Raw genomic sequence first — 14,849 nt, 5'->3', positions numbered from 1 at the left:
GGGCCATTGGTAGGAATTTGTATTCCTGCATAACAAAAAACATTTTTCTGCATTCAGGTCTTTCACGCCTTGTGAGAAGTAAGAGTACAACTATAAATGTTTTGTTTGGGTTTTTTTGTAAACATTCCTTTCCTTTGGCAGGGCTACACGCATCAGAAAATTTTTTAAAAAGGACAGACATGTTCTGATCCAGTGTTCATAAAATTATCAGTATGAGGTTAAGCAATTAACCTTTTCCTTCAGCAGGTTAGTGATAAAACTTCTTCATTTAGGTTGAGGGGTATTGCAGAGGACCAGACAGAGGGTAAACACAGGTTTCTAAAATACCAAATGGCTGTTATGGTTATTGGTATACAGGCAGGTTCTGTGTAAGGTGAATGACTGATAAATACACTTTTGGATTTGTAAAGTCTTGCAGCTTCCTAATTTGCAATTCCTGCTATGTTGTTTCTTTATTCAATGTACTCTTTTAGATGTCTTTCAAATAGGCATAGAAGTGATCAGTGTGGCTGCACTTACTGATTCATGTATTCCCTGGGCAAATTTATTTTGTGAATACTTCCCTGCCATAGATCTGTTATTAAAATGTCACATTATTGAGCTTTTTGAATTGTACCAGCAGCACTGCGAGTCAGGGCTGTGCTGTTTGATTCACATAGCCTCAGAACTGTCCTACTGTGATGACCTTATGGCTGCTGTCTTTCTGATAAGGTGAAAGACTGGATCCAACAGCTGTAAACATCCTGCAGCAGATCATTGAGTTGGGTTCGGAGTCCCACGATGCCACCGCAGTGGCTTCTGTCGTTACCATGGCACCTGGCACAGTGACAGTGGTCAAGCAGGTAAGAGCTCTTTTCTTCTCTAAACCAGCCACATTTAATTTTCATATATTTATTGTGAAATGGGTCTTACTTCGCAAGGGACAAATTTTAAATGATTATTCAAGACACATAAAGAACTTTTCCTGATTTTTCACTGGGTGTTGTATGTATGTGTGTTTACATGCCCACACATGTACATGTTTATACATATATACACATATATCTTTATACATCTAAAAATGCATATAGTTTTGTATGTTTTATAGTTTTTGAATGAATAAATACACCTGTATCTGTATGTAGATATGTATGTGAAAATACAGCTTTTTTCTAGCAGGTGTTTTCAGGCTTTATAAAATAACATACTTATTTTGTGCAGACACTTAATGCCATTGTCATCTAAAAGATTCAGGTGGTCCTTGGTGCAGCAAGCAAAAGGAAATAAATTTCAATTTGAGGTGTCTGTTGGGTTCAAACATGAAGACTTTTGCTCAGTATTTCCTCCTCACAGGTGTCTGCTAACTTCCATTTTTCATTCTCCTCTCAGTGTTCTTTAAACTCTGCTTGTTCCTTCTCTTTCAGCACAGCTCTTTGCTTATCCCTGTCCCCACTGATTCACTGGGGTCTCTGCACTCAGTGGTTGACAGGTGAGGAAAGGAAAGAACATGTGAAGTTTTAACTTCCCAAAGAGTTTAAGTAACTCCTTTTATTTAAATGAACCAGAACTGATTATTCTGAATGCTGAAACTAACTTTTGAGTTCAGCATTTTTTGTAGTGTTTTGAACATAGAGTTCATGAGAGCATCACAGAAGTGTGAAGTTCATGGTGTGTGAAGTACTTGGATAATTCCTAAGCTTGCTGCCCAGATGTCACAAAAGGCAGAATTTGAAGCAAGAGCATTTTCAGATATTCCTTTGCAATACTTAACAGGTATTTTGACTAGAAACTATGTAAGAGTTTAGGGCTTTTTTGTAGAATAACATACCCAAATTTGAAAACTAAATTCAGTCATTAAAGAGAAGAGACAGTGTGGTCCAATTACATGCAAGTTTAAAAAACCTTTTATAGTATAGCCATTACCAATGTGCATGCTGTGCTATAGAGGTGACCTGTTTAGGGGTTGAATGCAGTATTAGTAATTGGTGTTTGTCAATATTATTGAAATTAGTTCTTCCCTAAAGAAATTCATCTTTTGAGGCTGTTGTACTAAAGGTATAGGAGAAAGTGGCTGCTGAAGTAGAGCTGCCTAGAGAATGTTTTGATATCTGAGTGTTAAACTTTAAATATACAGGTATTAACTCTGATCAATATCCGAGTCATCATAAAATCTATTAACTTCCTTGTTGGACCCTCTGAATTTACTGGTAACTTTTTCTAAGTAAATATTTATATTCCAAATTAATTTTCTTCTTCACTTTTCAATCCATGTTTCTAGCCTTTTGAGTTTGCGGACTGCTAAGCCTTAATCACTTCTTTTTCCCTCTATACATCAGTGACTCTCAGTGATATCAAACTCTTACAAGCACCACTCCTGTATTAAATGAAATATTGAATTCTCAGAGCACAGAATATATTTTTTACTATTCTTTTTATGCCCCCTTTCCCCCTCCCTTTAGAATCTTCTACATTTTAAAAATTTTTCTTTTCATTTTTCTCTTTTCTTTTTTCTTTTATTTTTCTACAGAAATTGGTTTTTTATCATAATCTGGTGTGTTATATAGCTGTAGTTACTTTCCAACTCTTGTCTTCCCACCAGAAAATCGCTCCAGAGTTACAGGCACAGCAAATTTTAATCTGAGGGAAAGAGGTCTTTAAATGTTATTAGATTGACTTTAATCCTCCCCCATTAGAAACTGTCAGGCTTTTTCTTCAATACTGAGTTGCTTTCTGTGGGATATTCCTTATTTGTACCTATAACTTGGTTGAGTTTTAATTATCATTGGTTCCTAATTGTTAACTTTGAAGTGACCTTTAGATATGTTCATATTTCACTTTCCTACTGGAAAATGTATTCCACACTTTCTTCTGTGACCTTCAGCTTCTCTTGTGGATTGTGTGAGACAAAGAATTCATTCAGGGTGTCAGCAATCTATCGATATCATCCGTCACTGAATTTCCACTCCTGCTCTTTAATGGCCTCACACAGACCTTGCTTAGCAGCTTGGATCCATTTTTTCTTTCCTCAACAACATTTATTGTAGTTGTCCTGATTTTTATGCTGTTTGTTTTTTTCTTTTTCTCTAAGGACATACATTACCCATTTCTTATATCAGTTCTTACTTTCAAATCTCATTTTTAGCTAGCCCTCACAAGTTTCCTTCATATTTCTCTATTTGCACCAAGAAATTTCTTCTAATTCTAAACTACTGGAATGTTTCAAAAGGATTTTTTTTTCTGTAAATGTTACACTCTAGTGTTCCTATTTTTGTTTCCTCTTTCCTCCCTGGAAATTTATTTCTCCCACAGCTGTCCTCATCCTTACTTTTAACTCATAAAATTCTCATTTACACTTTATCCTCAAAATCTTGTATAAATCCAGCTGTATCTCTCAGTAATGCTGCTATGCTCATGCTTTAGCATTTCTCTAACGTGTGCTTACATATCTTCAGTGTGCTGTGCCTCTAGAGCTTCCGGTTAATTCAAGAATTTTGCCTCCAGAAAAAACTCTATATTTATCCCTAAGTCCTTTTTATCATCTTAGAAGATATCTGGTGTATTAATTAGGTCTAATCTGGTATAATTTTAAAATTGTTTTCTACTAGGTCACAGGACATAAAGGATAACGTGTTTGAGGAGTTCTTCTATTAAATTATTGTTCTGCTTGTGGTCTTACTGCAAGTACACTAAATTATAAATACACATTATAATGGAGGTGAAATCAAGATCAGATTGTCCTTCACAGCTCCTGAATTGCATGTCGAGAACAAAATTTCAGTTGTGAATTAGGAAACTTTATATTTCTTGTTTATATGAATGATTATATTAAAGAAAAGGCTTTGACAACATAACAGTAACCAATTCCAGCTAGAACTGGGATTCAACTTACGATTTTAAACCCCAAAAATGCAAAGTTAGCCCTGCTTAGCTTGGATTATGTTTGGTAAATAGGAATCATTCTTGGCTCTGTTAGTGTCACAGTGTCACATGTATAAGACCTTTCCAAGGTTGTGTCTGGAGCCTGAAATGATCTTATCTTAATTGTGCCTGTGAGTCAGTATACTAATCTGTTATCAAAGTTAAATTTTTTCTAGTTTGAGATAAATCCAGTTGTGTGAGGACTGAAAACATGCAACTGATAAAGAGAGTAATATAAATATCTCATCAAATGCCTGAGGGAAAAAAGTTAGTAATGTGAAGTTTTACCAATGTGATCTGAGACTGGCAAAAATCCCCTTTGAAGGTTTGATCACAGCATGGCAGGAGAAATCCATCCTTGTTCAGTTACTAGGATCTACTCTGGATCTCTCTGTAAAAGAGCTGATGAAGATATATCTTCATGGCAGGACATTTGAGTTGTTCTGCTCTGCTTAAAGACGAAAAAAGTAGCAAGGTGGGAAAAGGGATAGAAGAAAGAGTGCTAAGCTTGAAGAACAACTAGGAAAAAGGCTAATAAATGCTTAGAAAAGCCAGGAAATGTTCTGCATAGTGGATGGTAAATATAGGCAAGAGACTGGGGAGAAAGGAGTTGTGTGGGAACAGCTCATGGGAAGGTGAAGGGACTGGAAGGGTAAAACAGGACACTTCCCTTTCTGTACATTCAACTCTCTGTGCTGTGTCCTATTACAGATGTACTTTTGCCCTTGTGATTAGGGTGGAGATTGATTCATTTGGTTGTTTTTGTTTATTTTGCTAGAAGAGGATATTCAATCCATTATTTATAGGGTTGGACTATTTTCCTGGCTTACATGCCAAGCATAAGCAGTCAGGCCAGTATCACACAAACCCTTGATTTACAGTCTCTGCAGGCCTGTGTTCAAAGACTGTTTTTTCACACAAAATCTGTGTGTTAACTAGAATAGAGATAGTGTTTCACTACAAACTGCCTTGATATTTAGCTGTTTCTTTCAGTTAGAGTGTGCATCAAACAAAGGATATTAATTATTCCATAAAAAGTTTCTTCCAAGTTAAACATTTGTTTGATTTAAATACTGAGTTTCTTGTGAGGAAGCATTACCCTCAGAAATTAACAGCCCTGATAGGTTATTTTTTCTAGAGGAGATTCTTGCAGTGTGTAATGCTGTAACTCTCCAAGGAAACAATATTTCAAAGTGCATATTCTTGATTTCACAATATATGAAGAATATCCTTGAAAGCTTAGTTCCTGAATCCCTCACTGCATTGACCAGAACACCAGAAGTGTTTCCTCTTCATGGTCTGTGTCCATCAGCTCTAGTTTCTCTTCTAGTTGTTGCTCTTCCATTGCCAGTGTTTGTTAGCAGGAATGTTTAATGGCAGCAAGATACTACCTGATTTAATTAATTCATTTTTTATACAGTTTATTTCTTGTATCAGATCTCTTTGACACAAGAAGTAGAAAGCATGTAGAGTTCTCTGTCCAAATATGAGTTCTTATTTTTGCATCAAATTACTGCTACAGAGCAGTAGAATTTTGGATTGCAAACCAAAGGTTTACATTGGTGTGCACTGTTGTAACCAGTTCAATTTGATTGCATGTTATCTGTTTTTCAGGGTTTTTCTCATTTAGATAGCGATGGACAAATTTGCTGGTAATTTGTTTTTTTCTTAGGCCTGTGATACTGCACTGGGTTTGTGTGCTCTAGAACCATCACTTTTAGCTCACTCTGAAGATGGCTGAGAAGTTTGTGTTAATCACTAGATATTATTATTATAAGGTGATTATATCAGCCTTTCTGCACAGTTGTTCATCAGAAGTCCACTTCATTTCTCAACTCTGTGGGATATCTTCCCTATTTTTTCAAGCCAGAGAGCTGATTTCCTCCTCAGGAACATTCTTGGGCCTTGCCTGAAGGTGAATACCTAAATGGTGCCAATTTGTTCTGAATGATGACTCCTATATGGTTTCCCATTTCAACCTTTTAGCTACAATGGTTGCCCAAGCCATCATTATTTTATGCTACAGTTAACTTTGATAATCTTTTTTCTGACATTCACAATTTATGTTTTATCCCTTTTGTATCTTTCAGAAAAAAACTCAAAGATTACTTTTGCTCCTCTTCTTGTCATCAGCTTCTCTTATCCTGTTTACTTGATGTTCCTTTTTATGCCACATCAAACAAAGTCTTGTTTTCCTTTCCTGAATTTTTTACTCCTTTTCTACTTAGAGTCCCGTTTCTCATTAAAGATTTTGTCTCCTACCTTTGCTCAGTTGATGAAGATTTAGTTGCTTATTACTTTTTTCAAATAAATTTCTAATGCCTTCTTCCATCTTGTGCTTAGTTCTGTGGATTTTTAATGAGTAGCCATTTGTACCTCATTGTCTTCTCAATTACTTGTCAAAAATATGATGGCAGCAATTATCTGTGAATAGGCTGTTGTATATTGACACTAATGCCTGTCACACTGAACTACCACTGTCCCATTTATGTTTTACTCTCTCACTTCCCTTTTTTTATGTCTGCTTACTTTGTCTTGTTTTATACTGAAGTGATACTGAAATTATAAGGTCTTTGGGGCATGAACTACTCTTTTCATGTAGCATAGCTGATACAATCCAGGTCCTGATCCAAAGCACTACATGAATATTAACAATAAAGTGTGGTAGTCGGCTGCTGAATTCTCTTTCTTTTCCTTCCACTCAGAAGGATTTACTGACGATTTTACTACTGTAGACTGAAGTGAAAGGTTAAATTTATTTCTGAAAAGGATAGTAACCTATTTTTAACTTAGACATAATGTGTTCTGGAGAATAAGTATATCAGCTATTACAATAACTAAACAGATCTTTATCAGAAGATAATCAGAAAATATAGGATTTCCATGTGTTTCACCCTTTATTTTAGTCCCTTTTATCCTTTTATTCTGTGATCTCTTCAGGCTCCAGTAAAAACCTACCATGGTAAGTCACTTTCTTCAAAGTGACAGCAGTAGGAAGGCAGAGTAAAGATTATACATCAGCTCAAAGCAGATCACAGAAAAGAATTTTATAGCATAGCACATCTTCAAAAGTAAATACCTATTATTAGCATGGCTGTCACATCAGAGGCTACTGAACATTGTGCTTCAGCAGCACACCTTGTATTTCAGTCTGCTTGGATTGGTCCTGATGTGATGATGGCTGCTGGTGGTAATCTAGAAAATTTGCCAGTGTATGGAGTTATGCATATGTTGATTGTCAGTTTTGTAGTTGCTTTAGAACACAGAGCAATCTGATGCTTCCTGTAGCAGTAACAGCAATGGAAAGTTTTAAATGGGGCAGATGGGGATGAGGGGTTCTCATCTCTGTAAGGTACAGATAAAATCTCAGTCAAGATCCCTGTCCTGTTAGAGCTCCTAAAACAATGGCAGTGTTGCCATTCTGCCTCAAAAGTTGATCCAGCATTGGTCCAGCATTTTGCCAGATGAGTGCCATGTGCAGCCACAGTCCCTCTGTTGGGCATATTCAACCAGCCAATTGCAAAAAGTTTTTTAAAATCTGCATCAATAGTACAAAGATTTGTCGCCTTGCTGCTTTTATGCAAAGCAATTCTTTCATACTCAAGCCTCTTATTATTCCAAAACCATTATGCACCAGATTGTCTTTGTTTTGTAGCTCATTACAGAGATTCAAATGATCAAATTACAGTGTGTTCTGTGTGTCTTTTTTACACAATATATCTGTATGTAAACCAGAACTGAGAAAGCGTTGAAATTATTCTGATGATACTGAGCAAAGCTTGTAGGCACCAATGTAAGCTGACACATCACATATCCAGGTGCTCTCTGTGATCTAAAATGCTTTCATTTTAATCCTTTCTGCAGATATTTTGTATATTTTCTTACTGATGCTTTATGATATAAATAGGAGCATCTGCAGCCTAGTATAAGGTTTTGAAAATCTGAAAGATCTCTGTGATTAACTTTTCTGCTTCATGGCAAACTGAAAAGCAGCATTCAATGTGAAATCAAGAGGGAGATTCTACTGAGGATTTGGGGACAGGCCCAGCAAAACTGTTTTAAGCACAATGGACCTGGAACTCCTGCTGACTTCAAACAAAATTGAAGATATTACAGTATTTCACAAAATTAGTTCTAGAGCAAGGAAAAGGCTTTAGCATCTTACTGCAAATATTTTTTCTTACTCCTTTTAGGAAAGGGAAGAAGTATGTTTTCCTTAATGGCTTGAATTCATTTATTTCAAATTTAAAAATACTTTATTGTTTTGAGAGAAAGAGATTTCTGTAAGAGTGACACATTTGTAATGAATACTTCCATGTATTTGGATGATCCTTGGATATGTAAATTAAGAACATTTGGAATTTAGAAATGTTGAGCTTCATAAGAAAACATGGTGGTGAAAGTCCCATTGGCTTTTGTGAGAGACAGATTTAGTTAATAAAGAATATTTATGCAGGTACTGACTTGATTTAATGTGCCAGCTGTGTGTGGCTTCAGCTCCTTGCTGTCATTCTTTAATGAAGGATAAGCAGACAGATGCTTTTCAGCTGACTCTCAAACAGAAAAGAGGTCTTGGATGCTGCTCTTCAAAAGATTTCAGAAGCCAATAAAGAGAATTGAGTGTGGTGACTTTGTTCATTCAGATGGCAGCTGTCCCACTGTTTCATCAATTTGAGGGATGTAAATTAACATTTTGTGATTATTCCCTGTGGAACAATCTAATAGGAACCAAACAGAAGCATGTAAACATTGAACTGATTTGAAATGTAAATATCTCAAATAATGTGGTGATTTGTCAAACTAAAAGGATTACAGATAGCTGTCCAAAAAAGATACTGGAAGCTAGAAACACCAGAAATAAAGGCATTAGTTTTCTTTACCCTGCATGACAAGGGTAATAAACCCACATTGATAAAGTCAGGTAGGGAGTTTAAATTAACTTTCTTTATTGGCCATTTTCATTTCAAAAGGATATAAAACTGAATAAGTATTAGATTGCTGCTATTGAATTGAATGAGATTCTGCTTTCATTTCATTTTTGTGTCAACTATGCTTTATTTATTTTCCTCTCTTCATTATTTATGTACATTCACAGAGCTATATTTAAAATTATTTATGGGTTTTGATTTAGAGTGACAACAGTGAGATCCATCTCATACTGTATTGTGCATTCCTGCAGCTCTTAGCAAATGTAGTGTAATTTTTCTGGCCTGAGGCATGTTGTCAGGGGGTTATGTGTAGTGCACAAAAACAAGAGGGATTAGTGTATATTGCATAATTATAGGGCCACGTTTTAGGCATCCCTATTTCTGTATTTGTTTGAGCATCTCTAACATCAAGGGCTGTAATTGTGAGCTGATTCATAACAAGTTGTGAGATTCTGATTATCTACCATTTCTAACTGCAGCTTCCTATTTGAATTCAATGGTGATTAGACTTCTCATGGCCTGTTGCAATATTCATTAGTAGATCTTGTGTATGTCCTTAACTTCCACAGAGCTGAGTGGAGCGAGTACCCTCAGGAAAGAGGAGAGGACAGTTATGAAAAGGGCGTTTGGTATAAGAATTCACAGATGCTCAGTTGCTTTCAATAGGATCTAGGGTTTCTTTAATAATTAAAAAATAATAAAAGGGTGCATTAGGAGCAGCAAGAGACAAAAGTTTACAGTTCTGTGAGTTTTCTTCATTATTTAGCTCCTTGCTTTTCAAAGAGAGGCTCAAGTTTCCATTAGTGAGGGGTGAAAGGTCCTTATAAAAAGAGCAAGTGATTTTTGACAGAGAGGGAAAGGACAAGGAGGATTGTTTATAAACTCAAAAAGGAGAGACTTAGATTAGATGATAGGAAGCAAAGCAATTCTTTACTCAGAGGGTAGTGAGGCATGGGAACAGATTGCCCAGAGAAGTTGTGGATGCCCCATCCCTGGAGCATTCGAGGCCAGGCTGGATAGCCCTAGTGGAGGTGTCCCTGCCCATGGCAGAGGGGTTGGAACTAGATAATCTCCAAGTTCCCTGTCAATCCAAACCATTCTGAGTCTATTGCTCTTTGATTCTATGATGCCTGCATTTTGAGACAACATAAATTGTTCTTTCTGGGGCTGGTTGCAAATTTTACTGTGCCAAGAAAACATCCAGCATCATCTACTTGTATAGGGTGTTGAGCTTGAACTTCAGCAGGAACTGTTTAAGCTATATTTCAAATAAAACATTTAGATATGTTTGATAAAGGAATGTGAAAAGGACATCATTCCACTCCTGTATTTTTTTATCCCTATAAACTGAATCCTGTGCAATGAAGCCAGATTGAGCATTGGTACGTATGACTGTGCTGTTGCATTAAGGTCAGTGGCAATGGCCAGATTCCCTTTAGATGTTAAATCTTTCACCAGATAAAATCCACATTTATTTCATTAGTATATTACAGCCATACTGACTTGGGGCCCTCTGCATAATTTAACACCTGGACATACTCATTATTGTTCAAGAAAATCTTTCTATAGCCTTATTAATTGAGTGAAAGTTCAGAGTGCTGTGAAGTTCTAACGGTCTTGTGAATCTCTGAAATCTTCTTCTGACAGGTATTTTAAACACGAAATAGAAAAGTCAAAAGCAAAGTCACTGTATAACAAAGAGAATGGTTGCTTAAGGAAAAAAATTAAAAGAGAAAAGAGCATCAGGAAAACAAACATATAGAGCCTATTTTTCTCCTTGCTTGTCTCTAAGGGACCAAACAGATCCTTGGAATCCCCACTGTAGTTCTTCCCTTCTGTTTCCACTCCCTTCTTAAATAGCATTAGTGATCTTAATTATATTTACTTGAATTTGATTGTGCTACTGCTGTTTACTTTTGATCCAGCTTCTAATGAAAAAAAAAAAAGCCCTTTCTAACTTCTGTAACTCTTAGATTCCATACTTCATAGAATCTACCATGTCTGACCTCTTCTTTGTAAGATCACTTAAGAGTTCAGTGCTGCAGGAGCACACTTTGCTCCAGCAACAGAACCATAGATTCCTAGAATGGTTTGGATTGGAAAGGACTGTAAAAATCATCTCATTCCAACCTTCCTGCCATGGGTAGGGACACCTTCCCCTAACAAATGGTTTTGCATATGTCTTGCATACTGAAAAATTGCTGTTCTCTTCTCTCCTTAAAAGTAGATTATTTTATCACTAATACTTGAGAGAATGCATTTCTTCCATATGACTTCCAGTTTCCTGATTTATTTATACTTCTCTGGAGTACTTTGCATGGGAATTTTATATGGGTCTGCTAGAGGATTAAGATTTGGTTTTGCATTCTAGTATGTACTGCATTTCAGTAATTGACAGGCACTTCTATGAATTTGGAATTCAACACCAGATTGTGTTGCTTTTTAAAATTTTGACAAGAAGCAAAATGTTCAGTAAAAAATCCTTTATTTTCACTTGTCTCTGTCACTCTCCTTTCAATAATGTAAACATTGCTGCCTCACAAACAGTAGGCCTTAGGAACCTATTTCAGTGATATTTATATTTCACATTTTTCTAATAAAATCCCTTAAGGTTTACAGTGAAATTTGCACTTCTAAGAGCAGCCATTGACTAGAGAGAAAGAAGAAAGTGGGTACAGTAGGTGTTTTCTCACATGGTTTTGGATGGGTTCTCAACTCAGTGCTACTAGAGGAATTGACTGAGTTCAGATTTATTTAAATTAAAGCAGTTTTGAATGAGTGACTGTGAGAGATTAAAGCTGTCTCTAAAGAACCAGTGTTCCTGAAATTTTGCAACTCTCTGTGCCCAGAACTGAGATGCTGTGTTGGTGCTTTCAGTATTCTGCCTTGCTACACACTCATTAATCAAAAGCGCTCGCATTTTCTGCAAAACTGACATTTTCTTCCAAAACTGTGTGATTGCTAATTTGTGTGCTGTATTTCCATTAATCATCACAATACCAGGTACTTCTTGGGAAGGTGAAATTTCTTTAAGCTCTCCACTGTCTCCTCAGGTGAAGGAAGAGGAGCAGTCAGCCAACCACACGCTGATGATCCAGGAGACGCTGCAGCAGGCGTCGGTGGAGCTGTCGGAGCAGCATCACCTGGTGGTGTCCTCAGATGAGGTGGAGGGCATCGAGACAGTCACTGTCTATACCCAGGGCGGGGAGGCTTCAGAATTCATTGTTTATGTTCAGGAAGCTGTGCAGCCTGTGGAGGAGCAAGCTCTGGAAGAATCAGTGCAGGAGCTCTAGAGAACGATGCTCAAAGGAGATGACTTCTTAATTTGCCAAAGCCAGAGGTTTGGGGTTTTTTGTCCCAACCAAAAGCGAGCAAGCTGATGGATTTTCAGTTGATTTGTGAAGTGATCTAACTGGTTGGATTGTATCAGTAAGTTGGATTGTATCTTAGACGTATTATGTGCAAAACCTTCTCAGACTTCTTTGTTTCTAGAAGATGCTTTTAAGGAAAAAGTATTCTTCCCCTTCTTAGAAGATCTCTCACTTGATTCCTGTAAATTCGCAAAAATATTGTCTGTTCAAAACTGTGGTATCCCATGATAAAAACCATCTGTAAAGATAACTAGAGTGTCTGGAAAAGCCCATACATCCCATTTTATACATGCTTCATATGTTCTTGACTTGGCTGGAATCAAAGTTGTTTTTTCTATACTTTAAAAAGGCCTCTTAGCTCTGAGTACCTGCTTAGAAAGTGTCTGCTGAGCTATGGATCTAACCCAAACAAAGGCTGGAGTTTTAATTAGAAACACACCACAGATGGACTGTAGTTTATACCTGTGAGATGATCCTTTGAGTTTGGGAGGTATTTAAAGCCATATGTGATAATTCTGGGTATCAGTGGGATGACTGTTATTTAGCTATTTGAATAATGATAACTGTTTCCATCCCACTGAATAAATATCCATCTGGTATTTATAAGGTGAAACCAAAACTGTCAAATCAAGGAAATATTCTTTTGTTTTTAAGGAAAAAAGATATATTCAAAAGATTTGTAAATGCTATAAGAGATGTATGTTCATATGTTTTAAACAGACATGATTGTAAATATGACTGTGTGAAAAAATTTGTACAAAAAGCTTAAGTAAATATTGACAAGAATCAAGATATTCTTAATTATGCATGTATATAGTTCCAGATTTTCTTTCATGAATCTTGAATTGTTTCTGGTTTAATATTTTTAAATTTGAGCTGTAAAAATTATTAATAAATAAAAAATTCTCATGTTTTCTTCTAATGCTTCAAGTTTTTAAGTGCTGGTTTCCCTTTGGTAGCTAATTAAAAAGTGCTGGTGTGCATTGACTTTGATGAGTTATTCCTCCAGTTTAGTAGTCTCTTATCAAGAAAGTACCACCATGAAATACAAGCAGACCTTTCTATGTAATTGAACTTATTTATGGGTGTTCTGGGTAAAAAAAAATGGAAAAAAGCTTTTGACTAAGTGGATGTAATGTAATGAGTTGATTGTCAGCATCTTCTGAGTCTGCTGGGTTCTCTTGATGCTGGAGAAAATCTGAGTGCAAACCCGTAGTGACAGTTTTTCCCTTAGCTATGGCAATGGGGAGTTTAAATTTGTTAATGGAAAAGAATTTGAGAATTGCTTGACTTCAGTGGCAGCTTTGTTTCCTCTGGTTTCATCCTGGGGGTGCACCAGGAGCCCCAACAGGATGTTAAGTTTGTAGAGGGGAGACCTTGTTGCTATTTTGTGTCACTGACCAGAGCTGGTCATAAGTGTCAGGGTTGATTCTATGTATGTTCAGTGAACTTGGCAAGAATAAGCCATGAAATGTTTAGTAGCATTTGTAATATGATAGAAACTGATGCATCAAATGTATCAGTATGATTAATCTGGATAAGAAATTGTGGTTTTGTAATTAATGGTTCAAATTCAGTGTTGATTTACAAGAAATGCTTTCTAGAAGAGAAGAAAGCAGTCTCAAAAACTTACAATTTATTGGAACAGCCCATTTGCTGTTAAAACCATTTGGAAGAGCCTCTTGATTACATGTGGTAACAGTGGTGAACTTAGTGTAAAACCTCTCTGAAAAGGGACAGAAAAATATTTTTCTATGCATCACTCAAGAATTCTGAAGTATGTTGTTTCAGATAGACTGAGTAATTCTGTCTGGAAGAGGTGTGGCTGTATTTGAACAATGTTTTGGGGTTTTGTTTGTTTTAGTTTTAGTATATCACAGCCATACATACTTATGTAATTTAAGTCTTGATATATAATTGGTGAGTTGTATCACATTTTCCTATACTAAATCATAAACACTTTAATTTTTTGCTTCCTTTTTTTATTATTTTTTTAAATACTTTTCAATTCAGGTCTTTTTTCCCCAGCTGTCTCCTATGACCTAAGCAGCATAAATTGTTGTTGTTTTTAAAATGGCATGTTTTCCAACAAGATTACAGAAGTGTCATTGATGCAATTCAGATTTTCAAAATATTTCAATATTTTTAATTCTTCTAAAGTTATAAATTTCTTAGTCTACACAGCATCTTAGCACTGCTGTATAAAATATGAACTACAACCATTCAATATTAAGAAAGGAAAATTATTTCACATTCCAATTTGCTCACAACATGGACATGTGCTTTACAAATTTAAAAAAAACCAAGCCAAACCCAAAACACGGGAGAAGACCTCTTGCATCTCAAGAATGAGCAGTCCTGTTAGCACAGTTAGCAGAGAAAGGAAGAATGTAGCAAAAAATCATACTGCAAGATATTCAATTGTTCAAATAATTTAAGATCCAAGTGGGCAGAAAATCCGGTGTGTGAGGAAATCTTTTGGAGTTGTATTCAACTTCCATAATCAGAACTTGATATTGGCTTGAATTCTTCACACCTACCTGTGGAGGAGTCTGATCACAGAAGGTTCAGTGAAGTGTCAATGGAAATGTGGAAATTGACCCAGTGAGGAAGTTTTACCTTTCTGGCCCTTGTAAAAATCTAACTCTTGGGG

At 36.2% G+C, this 14,849-nt stretch overlaps 1 protein-coding gene across 2 annotated transcripts in view; it reads left to right on the top strand.

The window, feature by feature from the left end:
• The window catches only part of ZFAT (zinc finger and AT-hook domain containing), a 74,828-nt gene extending 61,708 nt beyond the window's left edge, over positions 1–13,120 (top strand). The window contains exons 15-17 of one of the 2 annotated variants that reach the window (XM_053947415.1): positions 712–842; positions 1,404–1,468; positions 11,879–11,913. In XM_053947415.1, coding sequence (XP_053803390.1) covers positions 712–842; positions 1,404–1,468; positions 11,879–11,882 — 200 coding nt within the window. In that variant the 3' untranslated portion in view covers positions 11,883–11,913. Of the gene's footprint in view, positions 1–711; positions 843–1,403; positions 1,469–11,878 lie in introns of both variants that reach the window. The other variant, XM_053947406.1, reaches the window with a different exon arrangement.
• Positions 13,121–14,849: the final 1,729 nt, after the last annotated feature.

Source organism: Vidua chalybeata, chromosome 1, assembly GCF_026979565.1.
Source record: "Vidua chalybeata isolate OUT-0048 chromosome 1, bVidCha1 merged haplotype, whole genome shotgun sequence".
Lineage (NCBI taxonomy): Eukaryota > Metazoa > Chordata > Aves > Passeriformes > Viduidae > Vidua > Vidua chalybeata.
The sequence above is the reverse complement of the archived record's forward strand: the minus strand, read 5'-3'. Positions and strand labels throughout refer to the sequence as shown.